We start from the raw sequence: 17,574 nt of genomic DNA, 5'->3' as shown, positions 1-17,574 counted from the left end.
TGTCAGATACCTAGACCCACTATAACCTCCCCAACCCTGAAATGCTCTGTCTAAATTAGATTGTAAGCTCTTCTGAGCAGGGACTGTCTATTGTGTGTTAGAATGTACAGCACAGGGTACGCCTTTCAGTACTATAGAAATAATAAATAGTAGTAGCAGCAGTAACATGCTACAGGATCAAAACACAAAGTTATAGAATCAATAACTTACAATTAAAAATAATAATAATTTATTTTTTTGTATACCAAAACTTCAAAGCGGTTCACAACAGAAAAAAATGCATACAATCAATATATAATACATAATAAAACAATCAATAAGAGAATACATCTGTTAAAAAATAAGAAGTTAAAAACAGTTTTTCGTTTTTAAATTTTTTATTCCTTTTTTCATACTACAGCAAGTGTATCATAAAAAAATTATACGATCTCATAAAATATACACTTGATTTTCTTACATGTATCATTGTAAATACAATATATCATTCTAAATTCATATACAATGATATCTGAAAATGTATGTATTACATAGTATGTATAACAATTGTTACTAAAATTTAAAGCCCTCCCTCCCCTCCCCTCCCACTACAAATTACAATTATAATAAACAGTAACACAACTAAGATGCAAACAATGTGATTAAGAAACACATGCTTTGCAGAATCTAAGAAAATGAAACCATGGGATTAACATATCTGAAGTGGACGGTAGAAGAACTGGTTAGAACGCACAGGTGTTCTGAGGTAAGGTACGTCGAAGCAAGGTCTGTCAAAGTTTGAGACCAGAATTGATCTGCTTCCCTAATGGCAGGAGGGAGCTGATTCCATTATTTAGGTATGCTATAGGAATATGATCGCTTTCGGGCTGTCTCTGCATTCTGTTTTCGGGCTTGCAGTTAGCTCGGCTAAATTTAAAATGATGCTGACCATCCTGCAGTTCAAACCTCCACAGCATTCGCTGTCTTCATTAGGTATGAATGTGGACATTCTCATTAGAGAATGACACGGTGACAAAATTCATCACCGTTCCCGTCCCCGCGGATAATCGCAGGAAATAATCCCATGTCATTTTCTAGTGTCTATTTCAACCTCTATCCTTCTAGACCAGCATTCTTCAAAGCAAAGCTTGTGGGTCAGTGGTTGTGGCCATTCATACTCTGATTCTTATGTGAGCCAAGGATAATGAAGCCATTGTGACATCACTGATGTGATTGGCTCTTAGGCACTGGTGGAATGAGGCATTATGACATCACAATATCTGCTCTGGATACCAGAGACTGTCATTCTGTAGTGTCTGTTTCAACCTCGGTCCTTCTACACCAGCATTCTTCAAAGCAAAGCTTGCGGGTCAGTGGTTGTGGCCATTCATACTCTGAATAATGAAGCCATTGTGACATCACTGATGTGATTGGCTCTTAGGCACTGGTGGAATGAGGCATTATGACATCACAATATCTGCTCTGGATACCAGAGACTGTCATTCTCTAGTGTCTGTTTCAACCTCGGTCCTTCTACACCAGCATTCTTCAAAGCAAAGCTTGCGGGTCAGTGGTTGTGGCCATTCATACTCTGAATAATGAAGCCATTGTGACATCACTGATGTGATTGGCTCTTAGGCACTGGTGGAATGAGGCATTATGACATCACAATATCTGCTCTGGATACCAGAGACTGTCATTCTCTAGTGTCTGTTTCAACTTCAGTCCTTCTACACCAGCATTCTTCAAAGCAAAGCTTGCGGGTCAGTGGTTGTGGCCATTCATACTCTGATTCTTATGGGAGCCAAGGATAATGAAGCCATTGTGACATCACTGATGTGATTGGCTCTTAGGCACTGGTGGAATGAGGCATTATGACATCACAATATCTGCTCTGGATACCAGAGACTGTCATTCTGTAGTGTCTGTTTCAACTTCGGTCCTTCTACACCAGCATTCTTCAAAGCAAAGCTTGCGGGTCAGTGGTTGTGGCCATTCATACTCTGATTCTTATGGGAGCCAAGGATAATGAAGCCATTGTGACATCACTGATGTGATTGGCTCTTAGGCACTGGTGGAATGAGGCATTATGACATCACAATATCTGCTCTGGATACCAGAGACTGTCATTCTCTAGTGTCTGTTTCAACCTCGGTCCTTCTACACCAGCATTCTTCAAAGCAAAGCTTGCGGGTCAGTGGTTGTGGCCATTCATACTCTGAATAATGAAGCCATTGTGACATCACTGATGTGATTGGCTCTTAGGCACTGGTGGAATGAGGCATTATGACATCACAATATCTGCTCTGGATACCAGAGACTGTCATTCTCTAGTGTCTGTTTCAACTTCAGTCCTTCTACACCAGCATTCTTCAAAGCAAAGCTTGCGGGTCAGTGGTTGTGGCCATTCATACTCTGATTCTTATGGGAGCCAAGGATAATGAAGCCATTGTGACATCACTGATGTGATTGGCTCTTAGGCACTGGTGGAATGAGGCATTATGACATCACAATATCTGCTCTGGATACCAGAGACTGTCATTCTGTAGTGTCTGTTTCAACTTCGGTCCTTCTACACCAGCATTCTTCAAAGCAAAGCTTGCGGGTCAGTGGTTGTGGCCATTCATACTCTGATTCTTATGGGAGCCAAGGATAATGAAGCCATTGTGACATCACTGATGTGATTGGCTCTTAGGCACTGGTGGAATGAGGCATTATGACATCACAATATCTGCTCTGGATACCAGAGACTGTCATTCTGTAGTGTCTGTTTCAACCTCAGTCCTTCTACACCAGCATTCTTCAAAGAAAAGCTTGAGGGTCAGTGGTTGTGGCCATTCATACTCTGATTCTTCCCTCTCTCCTTAAAGAATGACATGAAGATGGTTATCCGCGGGGACGGGAACGGTGATGAATTTTGTCACCGTGTCATTCTCTAATTCTCATCTTATGAGACAGCAAGCAATAGACATGGGAGAGCATGAAAGGAAAACACCAGCCACAAGGATTGGGTGGGAAGAGCACGCACCCAGTCAGTCTTTTCCCCTTTTATATCTTTCATTTATGGTCCTGCTCTCAGCAATCTAGGCAAAATATATTTTCCATAGCAACTGCTTCCTGTGTCATATATTTCCAAAGCTATGGAATATTGGAAAGAATTTACATATGAAGGGAGCACAAATATCTCTCGGAGGCAAAAAACTCCAAAAATGTAACAGAACAAAAACAGATGTGGGCAAAAAATTGTTGAAGAGATGCATTTTGGGGTCCTTTTCTTAAGAAGAACTTAATGCTAAGGCGCCCATACCTTAGCGAATCTTTAGCACACGCTAAATCGATTAGCGTGCCTTAATAAAAGGATCCCTTTATTTGAAAATAGGCAGGATCAAACTGGGGGGTATCACTGAAATAAAGACCAATTTCTTCTTTTTATTTCTATCTCGGAAACGGCGATATGCTCAAGTATGCCCTTAAATCTGCATGTTCCCTGTTTTCTATTGTCCCAATCACACACATATACACTACACAGCCACACAGAAATGCCCAAAAGAGAGCGAGAAAGCTTGAAAAGGTCTGTCGTCCTGGGCTCCAGCGTACCACTCATGGTATATTCAATAACTATTAAAAAAACCACCCTGCTACTTCTAAAGGGGATTTCAAACCATACTCCCACACTCTATCCTGTCCTCTTGCTAAAAGGAATAACAATCATTCAATATAGCATCCTAACAGGGAACAGAAAGTGAACCTGCTGTTCATCATTCAGGCGAGTACAGCAGGCATCCAATCTGTTTTGCTTTTTTTCAGACACAAATCAAAAGAAAAACTGCTCTCAGTTGAGATTCAAGTTGCCCCTAGTGAGGTTTTTCTTCCTGACAAATGACAGTTTCAGTGTCTGCTTAACAAGCAGCGATATAAATGCACTTTCGCTGGAGACAGGCTAGTTACAAATGACAGCTTCTAGCCATTCGTGCGGAACGCCAATTTGAAGCACCATGCGCCCGCAGAAGGAGCACGGCGAGTCCATCCATCCACTGAGCACACCTTATCTGTCACTTTCAAAAGGGAACAGCTGCAGGACAGACAAGGCATGTTGGGGAGATACCAGACCAGTCAAAAACATTTTTTTCATTCTCAAAATTGTCGATTTCTCTACATATTTTCTGTTTCCTGCTCTCCTACTCCAAGTCATTTTGAAAAGGAACTCAGTCTCTTTAAAAATAAATTAAAAACTTTCCTTTTTAAAGATGCTTTTAGTCTCTAAAACAAACACTTTTCAAATAGTGTAGCTAAGTCTTCCCTCCTTATGTCTTTTCCTTGAATGTTCCCTTTTCTTCTTTTCAAAACATTTGCTATGTAACTTTTCCCCTTTTATCCTTTTGTGTTCTTGTTTCATCTGTTTATGAGTCTGTTTTTTACCTTTTATATGAGTCTGTTTTTTACCTTTTATATAATATTATTTGTAAGTTTTTTAATATGTTTATATATCTTATTGTAAATCGCTTAGTAAATTATGGATAGGCGATTCATCAAATTAATAAAAAAAAACAAAAAAACTGATGAAGACTTGTCTACACAATAAAAGACTGCAAAGCTTTTAAGGATCTTAGTGTGACTGTAACTATCCTATCTAGGAGGAGAGTGTGGTATAGTGATTAGAGCTACAGCTTCAACCACTCTGAAGTTGTGGGTTCAAAGCCCAGCGCTGCTTCCCGTTGCCCCAGGTACATTAGATAAATTGTGAGCCCACTGGACAGATAGGGAAAAATGCTTTGAAGTACCTGTATGTGAACCACTTTGATTGTGGTTGTATAACTACAAAAAGGCAGGATACAATCCCCAACCCCTTTCCCTGTCTACAAAATGTAGTTCCTTTCCTTTATTTTAGTTTGAACATTACTTTGCTCTGTTAAAGGCAGTATAGAAAGTTCTGACTGACTAAATAAGATCTCAGATAAATTGCAAGCGACACATTCCTATCACTGTTGACCTTTATTTCTACATATTAAAATAAATTAACATAAGAGACATGTTTTCTTTATTCCCACAACAAGCAAAGCCAACCCTTAGTTTATTAATTAGATTTAACTTATACATGTTTCAGTCCTAGCTCAAGGCGAGTCACACTCGCATACTCTCGGCACGTTCCTCTTCCCAGAGGGCTTATAATCCAAGTCTGCACCTGAGGCAATGGAGGTTTTAGTAACTGGTTAAAGATCACAAGGTGCAACAGTGCGATTTGAACCAGGCTTTGTTGGTTGTCAGCATTATGCTCTAAACCAGTGGTTCCCAACCCTGTTCTGGAGGACCACCAGGCCAGTCGGGTTTTCAGGATAACCCTAATGAATATGCATGAGAGAGATCTGCATATAATGGAGGTGCCAGGCATGCAAATCTGCTCAATGCATATTCATTAGGGCTCTCCTGAAAACCCTCCAGGACAGGGTAGGGAACCACTGCTCTAAACCACTAAACTCCACATCATGTAAACATCATTTAAGCACCTGGTATGTTGTGGTCATCTTGAAAGCGGTACCTCGGTTTATGAGTGCACCGGTTTGCGAGTGTTTTGCAAGACGAGCAAAACATTCGCAAAATCGGCACCTCGGAGAGAACGGGAACCCGAAGGCCTTGAGCATGTGCAGATGCTCAAGGCCCAGAACAAAGAAGAAGGCAGATCTTCGGGCACCGGCATATCCTGTGTGCTGGTGACAGTGCCAAATGGGGGTAAGGAATGTGATTGGGTGGGTGGGTGCCTGGGGGATGCCAGATCGCGGCAGGGGGGGTGCGACGTGAGCGGGGAAGGGGGGGGCGCCACGAGCGGGGGGATGGTGGATCACTCGGGGGGGGGGGGGCCTTCATGAGCGGGGGGGAGCAATGCCGGTTTTTTGGGGGGTAGAGCAGTGCCACTGGCCTTGGGGGTGGGTGGAAACGAATCAAGCGAGTTTCCCTTAGTTCCTATGGGGAAACTCGCTTTGATATACGAGTATTTTGGTTTACGAGCATGCTTCTGGAACGAATTATGCTCGTAAATCAAGGTTCCATTGTATATCATGGTTACTCAGCGCCCAGAGAAACAAGAGTTCTAATGACAGATGAAGCAAACTAGACAGAGCCATGGTTTGAAAGGGTACAAGTAGATCGATTTTTCACTCCAACAGAAATTACAAAGACTAGGGGACACTCAAATTTACAGGGAAATACTTTTAAAACCAATAGGAGAAAATTTTTTTTCACTTAGAGAATAGTTAAGCTCCGGAACTTGTTGCCAGAGGCTGTAGTAAGAGCGGATAGCGTAGCTGGTTTTAAGAAGGGTTTGGACATATTCTTGGAGGAAAAGTCCACAGTCTGTTATTGAGAAAGGCATGAGGGAAACCACCATTTGCCCTGGGATCGGTAGCATGGAATGTTGCTCCTCCTTGGGTTTTGGCCAGGTACTAGGGACCTGGATTGGTCACCGTGAGAACGGGCTACTGGGGTTGAGGGACCATTGGTCTGACACAGTAAGGCTATTCTTCTGTTCTTATGACCAAACATGAGAAGTTTTAAAGTCTAGTAATGCTACTGCGCAACTATGAATTGTGCTTTATGACAGCCAAATTCTGCTTATGTTTTATTGTTGTCTTTTGAGACCACAAGGTATTCCAGATTGGCTTTTCAAACTTTATAGACCTCTGGGTCAGGTGTTTTTACAAGAAACACGGACCTTGTCGGGTCCAAGAATAACATTTCCACACCCCCCCGATTCTGGATGGCCCTTGGTCCTTCTTTGGAAGTTTTTAAGTCTGCCTCCACAGATCCTATGGTGTGGCCAACTGATAAGTGGATTTCAGCAGTGATTGTTCAATTTCTCAGGGTGGTCCTAGAAGGGGCACATTGTGTTTAATTTTGAGTCCTATTTGAACATGAACGTCCAGTTCAGTTCTAAGGATCAGATTCTCCAGCTTTTTCCTCCTGAAAAACTGAGCAAAAATCTTACAAAGGGCAATTTGATTCTTGCAGGATTGTTTAAGGACAGACAACTACGTTAAACATAAAACCTTAAGAATTTTGAAATTTCCAAGATGAAAACTTCTTTTCATGATATGGTCAAGATGTATACTGCAGAGATGCTGTTGGTGAAGGTGTATTTTTTTAATCAGCTTTAAAGAATATCTGTGGATCAAGGTGGCGATAAGGAGCTGTTGCTACCAGTTAATCCTTTAAACGTAACGCTTAGAAGGGTTCAATTGTATACACCAGTGGTTCTCAACCCTGTCCTGAAGGACCACCAGGCCAGTCAGGTTTTCAGGCTAGCCCTAATGAATATGCATGGAGCAGATTTGCATGCCTGGCACCTCCATTATATGCAGATCTCTCTCATGCATATTCATTAGGGCTATCCTGAAAATCTGACTGGCCTGGTGGTCCTCCAGGACAGGGTTGGGAGCCACTGGTATACACTATTATAAACTTTTGTTAACCGCATAGAACTTCACGGTCCTGCGGTATATAAGCTGATTGTTATGTTATGGTTTACTAAGGTGCACTAATCGATTTAGTTCGCATTAAATGCTAACGCATTCATAGGATATAATGGGCATGTTAGCGATTAGCCTCAGTAAAAGAGGGGGAGAATCCCTGAGGATCAGGCTATCCCTCGCAATATTTCTCATGAAACAGAGATCAGGTTCTATTCCTGAAGTTTTCTTTAACAACTGACAAAAGGTTTTATAGTGAGAATATTTGTGTTTTCAGATCATTCTAATCTAATAAGAACATAAGCAGTGCCTCCGCCGGGTCAGACCATAGGTCCATCCTGCCCAGCAGTCCGCTCCCGCGGCGGCCCAAACAGGTCACGACCTGTCTGAATCACCAGAAGGGGCTCCCTTGCCACCTTGGTTTCCCATTGAAGTCCTATCTTCCCATCAAAGTCCTAACCCTCCGGTCTTGCACATGCACGACCTGATTGGGTTTCTATACTTATTACCTGGTTAGCTTTCTATACTTGTGTTACATCCCAGCTCCTCCCTCAGTATCCCACGATCCCTCAGGAATCCGTCCAATCCTGTACCGTACTCTGCCTGATCACTTCCTCCGGTAGCGCATTCCATGTGTCCACGACCCTTTGGGTGAAAAAAAACTTCCTTGCATTTGTTTTGAACCTATCTCCCTTCAGTTTCTCCTAATGCCCCCTCGTACTTGTTGTCCCCTTCAGTCTGAAGAATCTGTCCCTATCCACCCTCTCTATGCCCCTCATGATCTTGAAGGTCTCTATCATATCTCCCCTGAGCCTCCTTTTTTCCAGAGAGAAGAGCCCCAGCCTATCCAACCTCTCGGCGTATGGGCAGTGTTCCAGCCCTTTTACCAGTTTCGTTGCTCTCCTTTGGACTCTCTCAAGTACCGCCATGTCCTTCTTGAGGTGCGGCGACCAATACTGAACGCAGTATTCCAGATGTGGACGCACATCTAAACCTAATCTAACCTAATCTAATCTAATCTAACCTAAATCTAATCTAATCTAACCTAATCTAACCTAAATCTAATCTAAACCTTAAGTTTATATACCGCATCATCTCCTTGAGAATGGAGCTCGACACGGTTTACAAGAACTTAAAATAGTGGGTAGAGAAGAAGAAAAAGGATTACATGAACTTATGTGTAGAAGGGGGGAGAGAAAGGGGGGAAGGATAGAGCTACAATTTGCTGAAAAGCCAGGTTTTCAGTTGTTTGCGGAATAACTGAAGGGAGCTCAGGTTCCGCAGCGGGGTGGTGAGGTCGTTCCAAAGACCTGTGATTTTGAAGAGAAGGGATTTTCCCAGTTTGCCTGAATAGTGGATGCCGCGTGGAGAGGGGAAGGCTAGTTTAAGCCTTTACGGTCTTTGTCACATATATGACAAGACAATTTGGGACAGGCTGAAGTTAGCTTTCATGGTGACTTCACCACTGGAGGCAATGTGGCCGATGCCAGACGGACTTCTACGGTCTGTGTCCCCTATATGGCAAGCATGCGTATGTTATACCGCATTCGTATCATGCCTATCGCGGAGGAGAAGGAAGAACATCTTATAAAAATAATAATAATAATAACTTTATTCTTTTACACCGCCATAACCAAAAGTTCTAGGTGGTTTACACTAAGAAGAGCTGGACAATCAGCGAAATACAATAATACACTGAAAAATACAAATATTTGTAAAATAGAATTTCAATAATAAAACTCACTAAATAATAAACTTATCAAACAAAGTGGTCTTAATTAATTTCCGAAAACTGCAACAGGATAACATAGCTTGCTGAATATATTTACCTAACCAAGATTGTTGCCTACCAGCTTGAAATGCTAGGGTCCTATCTAAAGAAGGTCTTATATCTAACACCCATTAATTTTTGGATAAGCAAATAAGCAGAAGTTTCTCTTGATGGTCTATGCAACACAAAATGAGGAAAAAGGTAAGCTGGAGACAATCCCGATATCAGCTTAAAGCAGATACAGGAAAATTTGAATAATACTCTTGCCTCCAAAGGCAGTCAATGAAGTAAACGATAATATGGACTAATATGGTCGTTCTTTTTGAAATAAAAAATCAATCGAACAGCTGTATTCTGAATTATCCTTAATTTCCTTAGAATTTTTTTGGGTGCTCCTAAATAGAAGATGTTACAATAGTCTAAAATAGATAAAACTAATGCCTGCACCAATAGTCTGAACGATAAAGGATTAAAATATTTTTTTATGCTTCTTAATTTCCACAATGTAAAAAAGCATTTTTGTACCACTAAGTTCGTGTGTTCTGTTGGTGTTAAATGTAGGTCTAGTGCAGGGATCTCAAAGTCCCTCCTTGAGGGCCGCAATCCAGTCAGGTTTTCAGGATTTCCCCAATGAATATTACATTACATTATATTAGTGATTTCTATTCCGCCTGTGCCTTGTGGTTCTAGGCGGATTACAAATTAGAAGAGATCTGGACATTATCGAGAGAATTACATAACAGTGATTCATGTACTTTTCATGGTGTGGTAGAGGATTATAGATTATAAGATATCTGGATTGAAAGCAGTCCATGCACGTAGATCTCATGCATATTCATTGGGGAAATCCTGAAAACCCGACTGGATTGCGGCCCTCAAGGAGGGACTTTGAGACCCCTGGTCTAGTGTGACTCCCAGAATTTTGATAGATTTAATAATCGGGTAGTCATGACCATTAAGATGAAGCAATGAGTTTGTTATTTTGTCGATGGGACTAGCCAAGAAAAGTTTGGTCTTTTCCGTATTGAGTTTCAGTTCTATCTGAGCCGTAATAGAAGATATCTGGTTTAAAATTTCAGTGGTAAAATTATTTAGAGGGATTAAAATAGAAATGTCATCTGCATATATATAAAATTTTACATTTAAACTCTGTAATAAATGTCCTAAAGGGGAAATGTAGATGTTGAATAAGGTAGGCGATAGCGGAGAACCTTGGCAAGTTAAATGAATAAATACTTGAGTGTTGGTTCAACATTGCATTGATAATGAATGCGATTGTTGGGTGGACTGGATAGACCACGTAGGTCTTTTATCTGCTGTCATTTTCTCTGTTACTGATATTCAGCCAGTGTTTTGCTGACCGCTGCCAGCACTAAACCCTGAAATTCAATGCTGGGCCAGGTCCAGGCACAGGCACTAAGGGCTCCTTTTACCACCGGATTAGCGTGCACTAGCCAAAAATCTACCGCCTGCTCAAAAGGAGGCGGTAGCGGCTAGCGCGTGCTATTCCGCACATTAAGGCCCTAGTGCGGCTTTGTAAAAGGAGTCCTAAATTTCTGGGTTAGAGGAGCTGGCTAATGCGGTTGTTTTAAGTGCAAATATTTAGCACTTAACCAGATATAGGTTATCGCATAGAGATAATAATAATAATTGCTTTATTTATATCCCGTCTTATCTTTCAGTTCGAGACAGTGTACAATAAGAGGCGCTGATAACAGCGAGTTAACATCGGTTGGAATTGGGAAGGGGTAAGTGGGCAACATAGGGGGTGGGAGGGGGAACGTGCAAGAAGAACCCTTTTGGAGGTTCAGACAAATTTGTTGAATAAGTGTGTTTTTAGTGATTTTCTGAATGTTGGTGAATTCAGGATTAGGTCGCTCAGGGTGTTGTTCCATATCCCTGCTTGGAAGGCGAGAGGACTGACTTTATACAGGTAACCTGGCGGGTTAAGTTCTGAATATCAGCCTAGGCAGCCTTTCGCAATAACAGCAGAGCGGTTTAGAAATTTAAAAAGAAAGGAACTCCACTGTCAAAAGGAAAGATAAATTAAATATAACGATATAAAAGTTAAAAAAACAAACAAAAACAAACTGGCCAAGTGGTGACGCCACCCAAAAATAACCAGCTAACTGCTGCTGAAACTCCCCCCCCCCCCCACCCCCCCAACAAGCTAGCCCTGAACAGGTGATTTAATCAGCCAGGAGCCATTTCTGGATGATCAGATCATACTGAATATTATATTACATTACATTAATGACTTCTATTCCGCCTATACCTTGCAGTTCAAGGCGGATTACAAAAGAGCTGACTGGACATTTCCAGTGACGTTACAATAGTTTTTGGGGTTTTTTTTGTTACAGAAGAGGTAAGATAGCTGGATAATTTCCAGAAGAACTTGCAATTGGATAGTAAGATGACTGGACATTTCTAGGTAATATTACAAATAAGATTACATTCCATTTCAGGGATCTGTATTCTTGGTTGGTATTTTGAGGAGATTACCTAAGTGGAGGTATACTGACCCCTTAAGGCAGCCAAAATGAACGCCAGGAGTCTCATCCTATTATTCTTTTAGAAAACTATTAAAGACACAGATTTGTAACCCAAGCTTCCTAATGCTTTTTAAATGCAACATGTATTATGTACATTCTAGAAACTGATGTATCTTTTTAAACTTTATATTCCCTTATCTGCTGTGAACCGCCTAGAACCATTCATGGTTTGGTGGCATATAAGAATAAATTATTAATATTAAATATGAAATGAATAGTTTTAAGCTGTCTTGAATACTATTCCTGGGGAGGCATGCATAGGAAAAAACTATTTAGCAACACAAAAACAAATAAAAATAGTTTTTAAGGTGGTCTCCAGTATCTAGTTTTGATTCTTTTAACCCCCTCTCCCTCTTTGACGAAGCCGCGTTAGGTTTATTTATTGCTGGACACAGCCGTATTAGCTCCGACACTCACAGAACGTATCCTATGAGCGTCGGAGCTAATGTTGCCGCAGCCGGCGATAAAAAAAGACTAATGTTAGATTTTATGACATTGTATAGTTAGCTATCAAATTGTTTTACTAATTTGTCTTCATAGTGAATTTTAAATTATTTTGATGTTCAGTGAGTTAAATGTTGCATATTACTACTATTTATTATTTCCATAGCGCTGAAAGGCGTACGCTGCGCTGTACAATCTAACACACAATAGACAGTCCCTGCTCAGAAGAGCTTACAATCTAATTTAGACAGGACATTTCAGGGTTGGGGAGATTATAGTGGGTCTAGGTATCTGACAGCAGTGAGGGGGAGTTAAGAGTTGAAAGCAGTTTCAAAAAAGTGGGGCTTTTTTTTTAAAATAATCTTTCTTCATTTTAAAACACTTTAAATAAGTGGAAAAAACATAGATTATACACGTGGAGGGGCATAATCAAAAAAAGCGTCTAAGTCCCTTTTTGGCCTAAGTCCTTAAACGTTCAAAGTAGAAGCAGGGAAAGTGTCCATAACCAAACCAAACGCCCTTGTTTTGATTATGGCCTTCCTCTGCCTAAATGCCCAATCTCTACTACGTCTAAAAGTACACCAACACGACGTCTACACTTTTTAGCCATAATGAAACAAAAAAAAGCCTAAGCCACAAACGTCCAACAGAAGGGCTTTTAGGAGAAGGAGGAGCCAGTCCTTCGCCTAAAAGCTGGATTCTGTAACCAGTGTCTGTCAAAAACAACACCGGTGCATTTCAGCCTTATCCTTATCAATTTCTGATATTTGTCCCCTTCACCCTTGAGTCTCACTATGCCATTTTGTCACTTCTTCCTATCACCACATATCTAAAAAAACATTTTTTCCCCCAATTTTACCATATCGGCTATTTTTTCTTCCATTTGCATCTTTGCTTTTCTGACAGCTTTTCCTGCTTCTTGTACCTTTTCACATATTTTTGCCTTTCATCTTCTTTCTGTGATATTTTATGCGCTTCCTCTCACATGTTTAGCTAAAGAAATGTTGTAAAGACACATAGCAGTGTGGTTGAAAGTGTATAGTGCACACAGCATATGTGGTTTTTGATATCACACTTTGCATTGCAGATAATATCAAGAATCATGGACATTTAAATATTTGTTAACATTCTACATCGGATTGAGAATTATGCAAGTCTTCAATTGGGTCTCCTGAAGCAGATGTCAAAACGGGGCCACGTTGGGACCCCCTAGAACATTTTGCAAAAGATAAGTGAAGTTTATCCAGTATTCCAGTGATCTTTTATATGCAAACTTTAAAGTATAAAACTTTAGACAACGGAATTATATATTGAAAAGAAGTTAAAAAATACAAATTGAATTCCAAGTCTCAGAGAGTATCCTTTAATATGAATTTCGCTATGACTGGCTGGTAAACTCTTAAACACAAGAGGGGGTTACCTTCCCCTCTTCTGGAGTTTCATATCTCTGAGCGTAACATATGAATATAGGATTACTCTCTTGAGACCAGCTTTACATTATAGTCAGTTTTTCTCTATTTAACTAAAAAGCTTTACTGAATTCCAGAATTGGATACACGTTCCCTGTTAGAGCTGGAAACGAAATACACTTCCCCCTCCCCATTCACGGTTTCAGCAATCGCGATTTCACATATTCGTGATTTTTTGGGGAGGGGGAAAAAAGAAACCCTCCCCACAGTTTAGCCTTCCCCCCGGCGTCCCGGCCTTACCTGGTGGTCTAGCGGGTTTTCGGGGCAGGAGCGATCTTCCTACGCTCCTGCCCCGTGCAGATCGCCAATAGGAAATGGCTGTGGGGAGTTCTCGTCGTAGTCTTGAGAGACTATGGGAACTCACGGCAGCTATTTCCTATTGGCGAGCTGCACGGAGCAGGAGCGTAGGAAGATCGCTCCTGCCCCAAAAGCCCGCCTAGATCACCAGGTAAGGCCGGGATGCTGGGGGGAAGGCAGGAGAGAAGCGGGGGTGGGTCAGAGCTGGACCAGAAGATATTCGCGGTATTTCACCATTTGCAGTTCGGTTCTGCAACTATCCCCCGCGAATCCGGAGGGAGAAGTGTATGGATGTAGGGCAGAAAGTAAAGGCAGCGATAAAAACAGCAAATGAATAAGAAGGTCCTGGAAACAGAGTTAAGAACACAGAGAGAAGGAAGTGCAACCAGAGACTGGGAAAAGATGATTAGAAAAATAAAATCACCAGGAAAAATGATTTTATTTTCAATTTAGCTCCTCTTCTATTAAACTGCGCTAGCAGATTTGTAGCGCAGAGGGCCGCGCTGAATGGCTGAATTCTATGAGCTTTGGGAGCAGCATGGGCCATTCAGCGCGCCTCATCACGCTAAAAACTGCTAGCGCAGTTTAATAGAAGAGGGGGTTAGTGATTGAAATACCAGTTTTAAGAATTTATATTTGCTAGCTATATTTTGCACTGTTTAGGAAGAAATGCATTTCTCTCTATTTCTCTGGTATTGTACTGCATCCAGAGTCATCTTAGTGTTTCATTTGTGTATATTAGTACAGTGGTATCTTGGTTTACGAGCATAATTCATTCCAGAAGCATGCTTGTAAACCAAAATAATCGTATATCAAAGCGAGTTTCCCCATAGGAACTAAGGGAAACTCGCTTGATACGTTCCCACCCACCCCCACCCCCGAGGCCAGCAGCGCTGCTCTACACCCCCCGAGAACCGGCATTGCTCCCCCCGAAGGCTCCCCCTCCTTGCGATCCGGCACATTCCCCCCTGTGATCCGGCATTCCCCCGCTTGCGTCACCCCCCCCCCCCCCGCCATGATCTGAAATCCCCCAGCACCCACCCGAGCACGCTGCTTACCCCCATCTGGCCACCGGCACCGACACACAAGACATGCTGGTGCCGGAAGATCTGCGCCCTCTTCTTTGCTGGGCCTTGAGCATCTGCGCATGCTCAAGGCTTCGAGTTCACGCTCTCTCCGAGATTCTCGGAGAGAGCGTGAACTCGAAGGCCTTGAGCACGCGCAAATGCTCAAGGCCCAGCAAAGAAGAGGACGCAGATCTTCGGGCACTGGCATGTTCTGTGCGTTGGTGCTGGTGCCCAGATGGGGGTAAGCAGCGTGTTCGGGTAGATACTGGGGGATTTCACATCGCGGCGGGGGTGTGTGTGTGTGACGCAAGCAGGGGGATGCCGGATCGCGGGGGGTGCTGCTCGCAAATCGAGGCAAGCTCGGTTTCTGAGGCGCCGATTTTGTGAATGTTTTGCTCATCTTGAAAAACACTCACAAACCGGTGCACTCGTAAACCGAGGTACCACTGTACTTTTAGTTTGTGGTCCTGTACTTGCATAGCATTTATCTGTGTTCTGCATGTGTGATCAAGGCCAGAGTTTGACAGTTTCCAGTTCTTGTCCTAATCAATATTAAGGGACTTTCAGATCCTAAATGCACAATTTCAGCTTACCTAGAACGTCTTTCTCATGTTCACAGACAAGCACTTTCCACTTCGATTCATCTGGGTCACAGAAGTCAATGTTGACTAGTCGATAGTTGGGTGCATGGAGGTTGGTCTTAAAAGTGAATATGGCTTCCTCATTAGTGATATATTCATATTCTGCCTCAAAATTGTCTATTAATTTTTGCCATGGAAGAATTCCTGGAGAAAAAAGACAAACTTTATGAAATCCTTTCAGGTTTCATTGTTGTTGTCGGAGAGGCACTGCAAAATAATATTTATGTAGTATAAGACTGCAATTGAAACACAGGGATTTGACCAAAGAAATCATATTACTGTATGGTACAATTCAATTCATCTCACCGTCACCTGGGATCTTTCTGCTCATTTACTAATAAAAGAAGTATTTTAATTTTATAAGCACTACATCAAGGTTATCGATATACAGGTCCTCGAATTACGACCTATGCAACTTATGACTGCTTGACTTTACGACGCCTTTCCCTCTCCCATCCCAGCCCATACTATTTTTTATCCCTCCCCGCGTACCTTTTCCCTGGTGGTCCAGCGGTGTATCCCACACTGAGCCCCTCCTGCTGATGTCAGCGGTCAGAAGCAAGCAGCACACCCGGGCTGGCACGTGCAGGAGTGAGATTTTGGAACTCCCGCCCCGCCCTGCTCACTGAAACACTGCCGCCAGTTCTCACGGGACTTGCGGTTCTTGCGGCAGCCATTCAGAAAGCCGCTTGGGGCCGGGCAGGAGCTCCAAAAGCTTGCTCCTGCATGTGCCGGCCCGGGTGCACTGCTGGCTTCTGACATCGGCAGGAGGGACTCAGTGCAGGATACACGCTGGACCACCAGGGAAAGGTACGCGGGGAGGGGTAAAAAATAGTTAGTATAGTTAGTTTTAAAAATTATTTAACTCCACCAATCCTGCACAATACTAAGTTAGTTTGATAAAAAGAGGGTATTGCCTTATTTTTGTGTGTGATACACATAGGGGCTCATAATCGAAAGAGAAAAACGTCCTAAAACTGGCCTAAGTCAGCACCTGAATGATCATAAACGAAAGACGTCCAAGTGCCGATAATAAACACAGGTTTTGGATGTATTTCTAATGACCTAGGCCTCCATAGTGCCGCTGAACGACCATCGCTAAACGGGGAGTGATGAGTGTGGGAGTTGGGCGGGACGTGGGCCGGCTTAGACTTCGGTCATACAGCATTGTATAACCGAAAGTTATACAGCCCAGGATTGACAAACTTGGATGTTGTGACTTAGACCAGTGTTTTTCAACCTTTTTACACCCATGGACCGGCAGAAAAAAAAGAATTATTTTGTGGACCAGCAAACTACTAAAACTGAAATTTAAAAAACACATTTCCGCCCCGTCTCTGCAAGCTCGGTCCCCACAAACCATCTGATCCCATCTGCAGAAGCCTTAGTTATGATTTTATTTTGAACATATTTTATTAAAGTATAAAAAGAAACAATATTCTATACAATTGTCATTTTATAAATATAAATATACAGAGCAAGGACCAACAAAACCCCTGTCTCCCCTCCCCTTCACATATATCCTCTCTACTATCAAGAAAACTGAACAAGCCAAGTTATTACAGAATGCTACACAGAAATATCATGCTAACAGAATACTGCAGTCACACATGACAGGAACAGTGTTAGGGGAGTGCCCCCTGGTCCGAGAGAGCCCTAAGCCAGATGGAAGCTAAAGAAGTACTGCCTGGGCTTTGCAGTCCCCAGTTATGTCTCTAGCAGGATATATATTTCAAATCTTCTATATTCTAATGACAAAGTAGAAATAAAATTATTTTTTTCTACCTTTTGTTGTCTCTGGTTTCTGCTTTCATCTTCTTTTCACTCTTTTCCTTCCAGCGTCTGCCCTGTCTCTTCAATCCAGCATCTGCCCATTCCATCCACTGTCTGCCCTCTC

At 42.2% G+C, this 17,574-nt stretch overlaps 1 protein-coding gene across 2 annotated transcripts in view; it reads right to left on the bottom strand.

Moving 5' to 3' along the window:
- Window positions 1–17,574, bottom strand: part of PREP (prolyl endopeptidase) — a 265,867-nt gene that overhangs the window by 130,867 nt on the left and 117,426 nt on the right. For both annotated transcript variants that reach the window (XR_004538731.1, XM_033936788.1), the window contains exon 8: window positions 15,630–15,821. Coding sequence is in view for 1 of the 2 variants with exons in the window: in XM_033936788.1 (XP_033792679.1) it covers window positions 15,630–15,821 (192 nt within the window). In the remaining variant the exon portion in view is untranslated. The remainder of the gene's footprint in view (window positions 1–15,629; window positions 15,822–17,574) is intronic.

Source organism: Geotrypetes seraphini, chromosome 3 (assembly GCF_902459505.1).
Source record: "Geotrypetes seraphini chromosome 3, aGeoSer1.1, whole genome shotgun sequence".
Taxonomy (NCBI): domain Eukaryota; kingdom Metazoa; phylum Chordata; class Amphibia; order Gymnophiona; family Dermophiidae; genus Geotrypetes; species Geotrypetes seraphini.
Note: the sequence above shows the minus strand (reverse complement) of the source record. Positions and strands in the feature narration are given on the sequence as shown.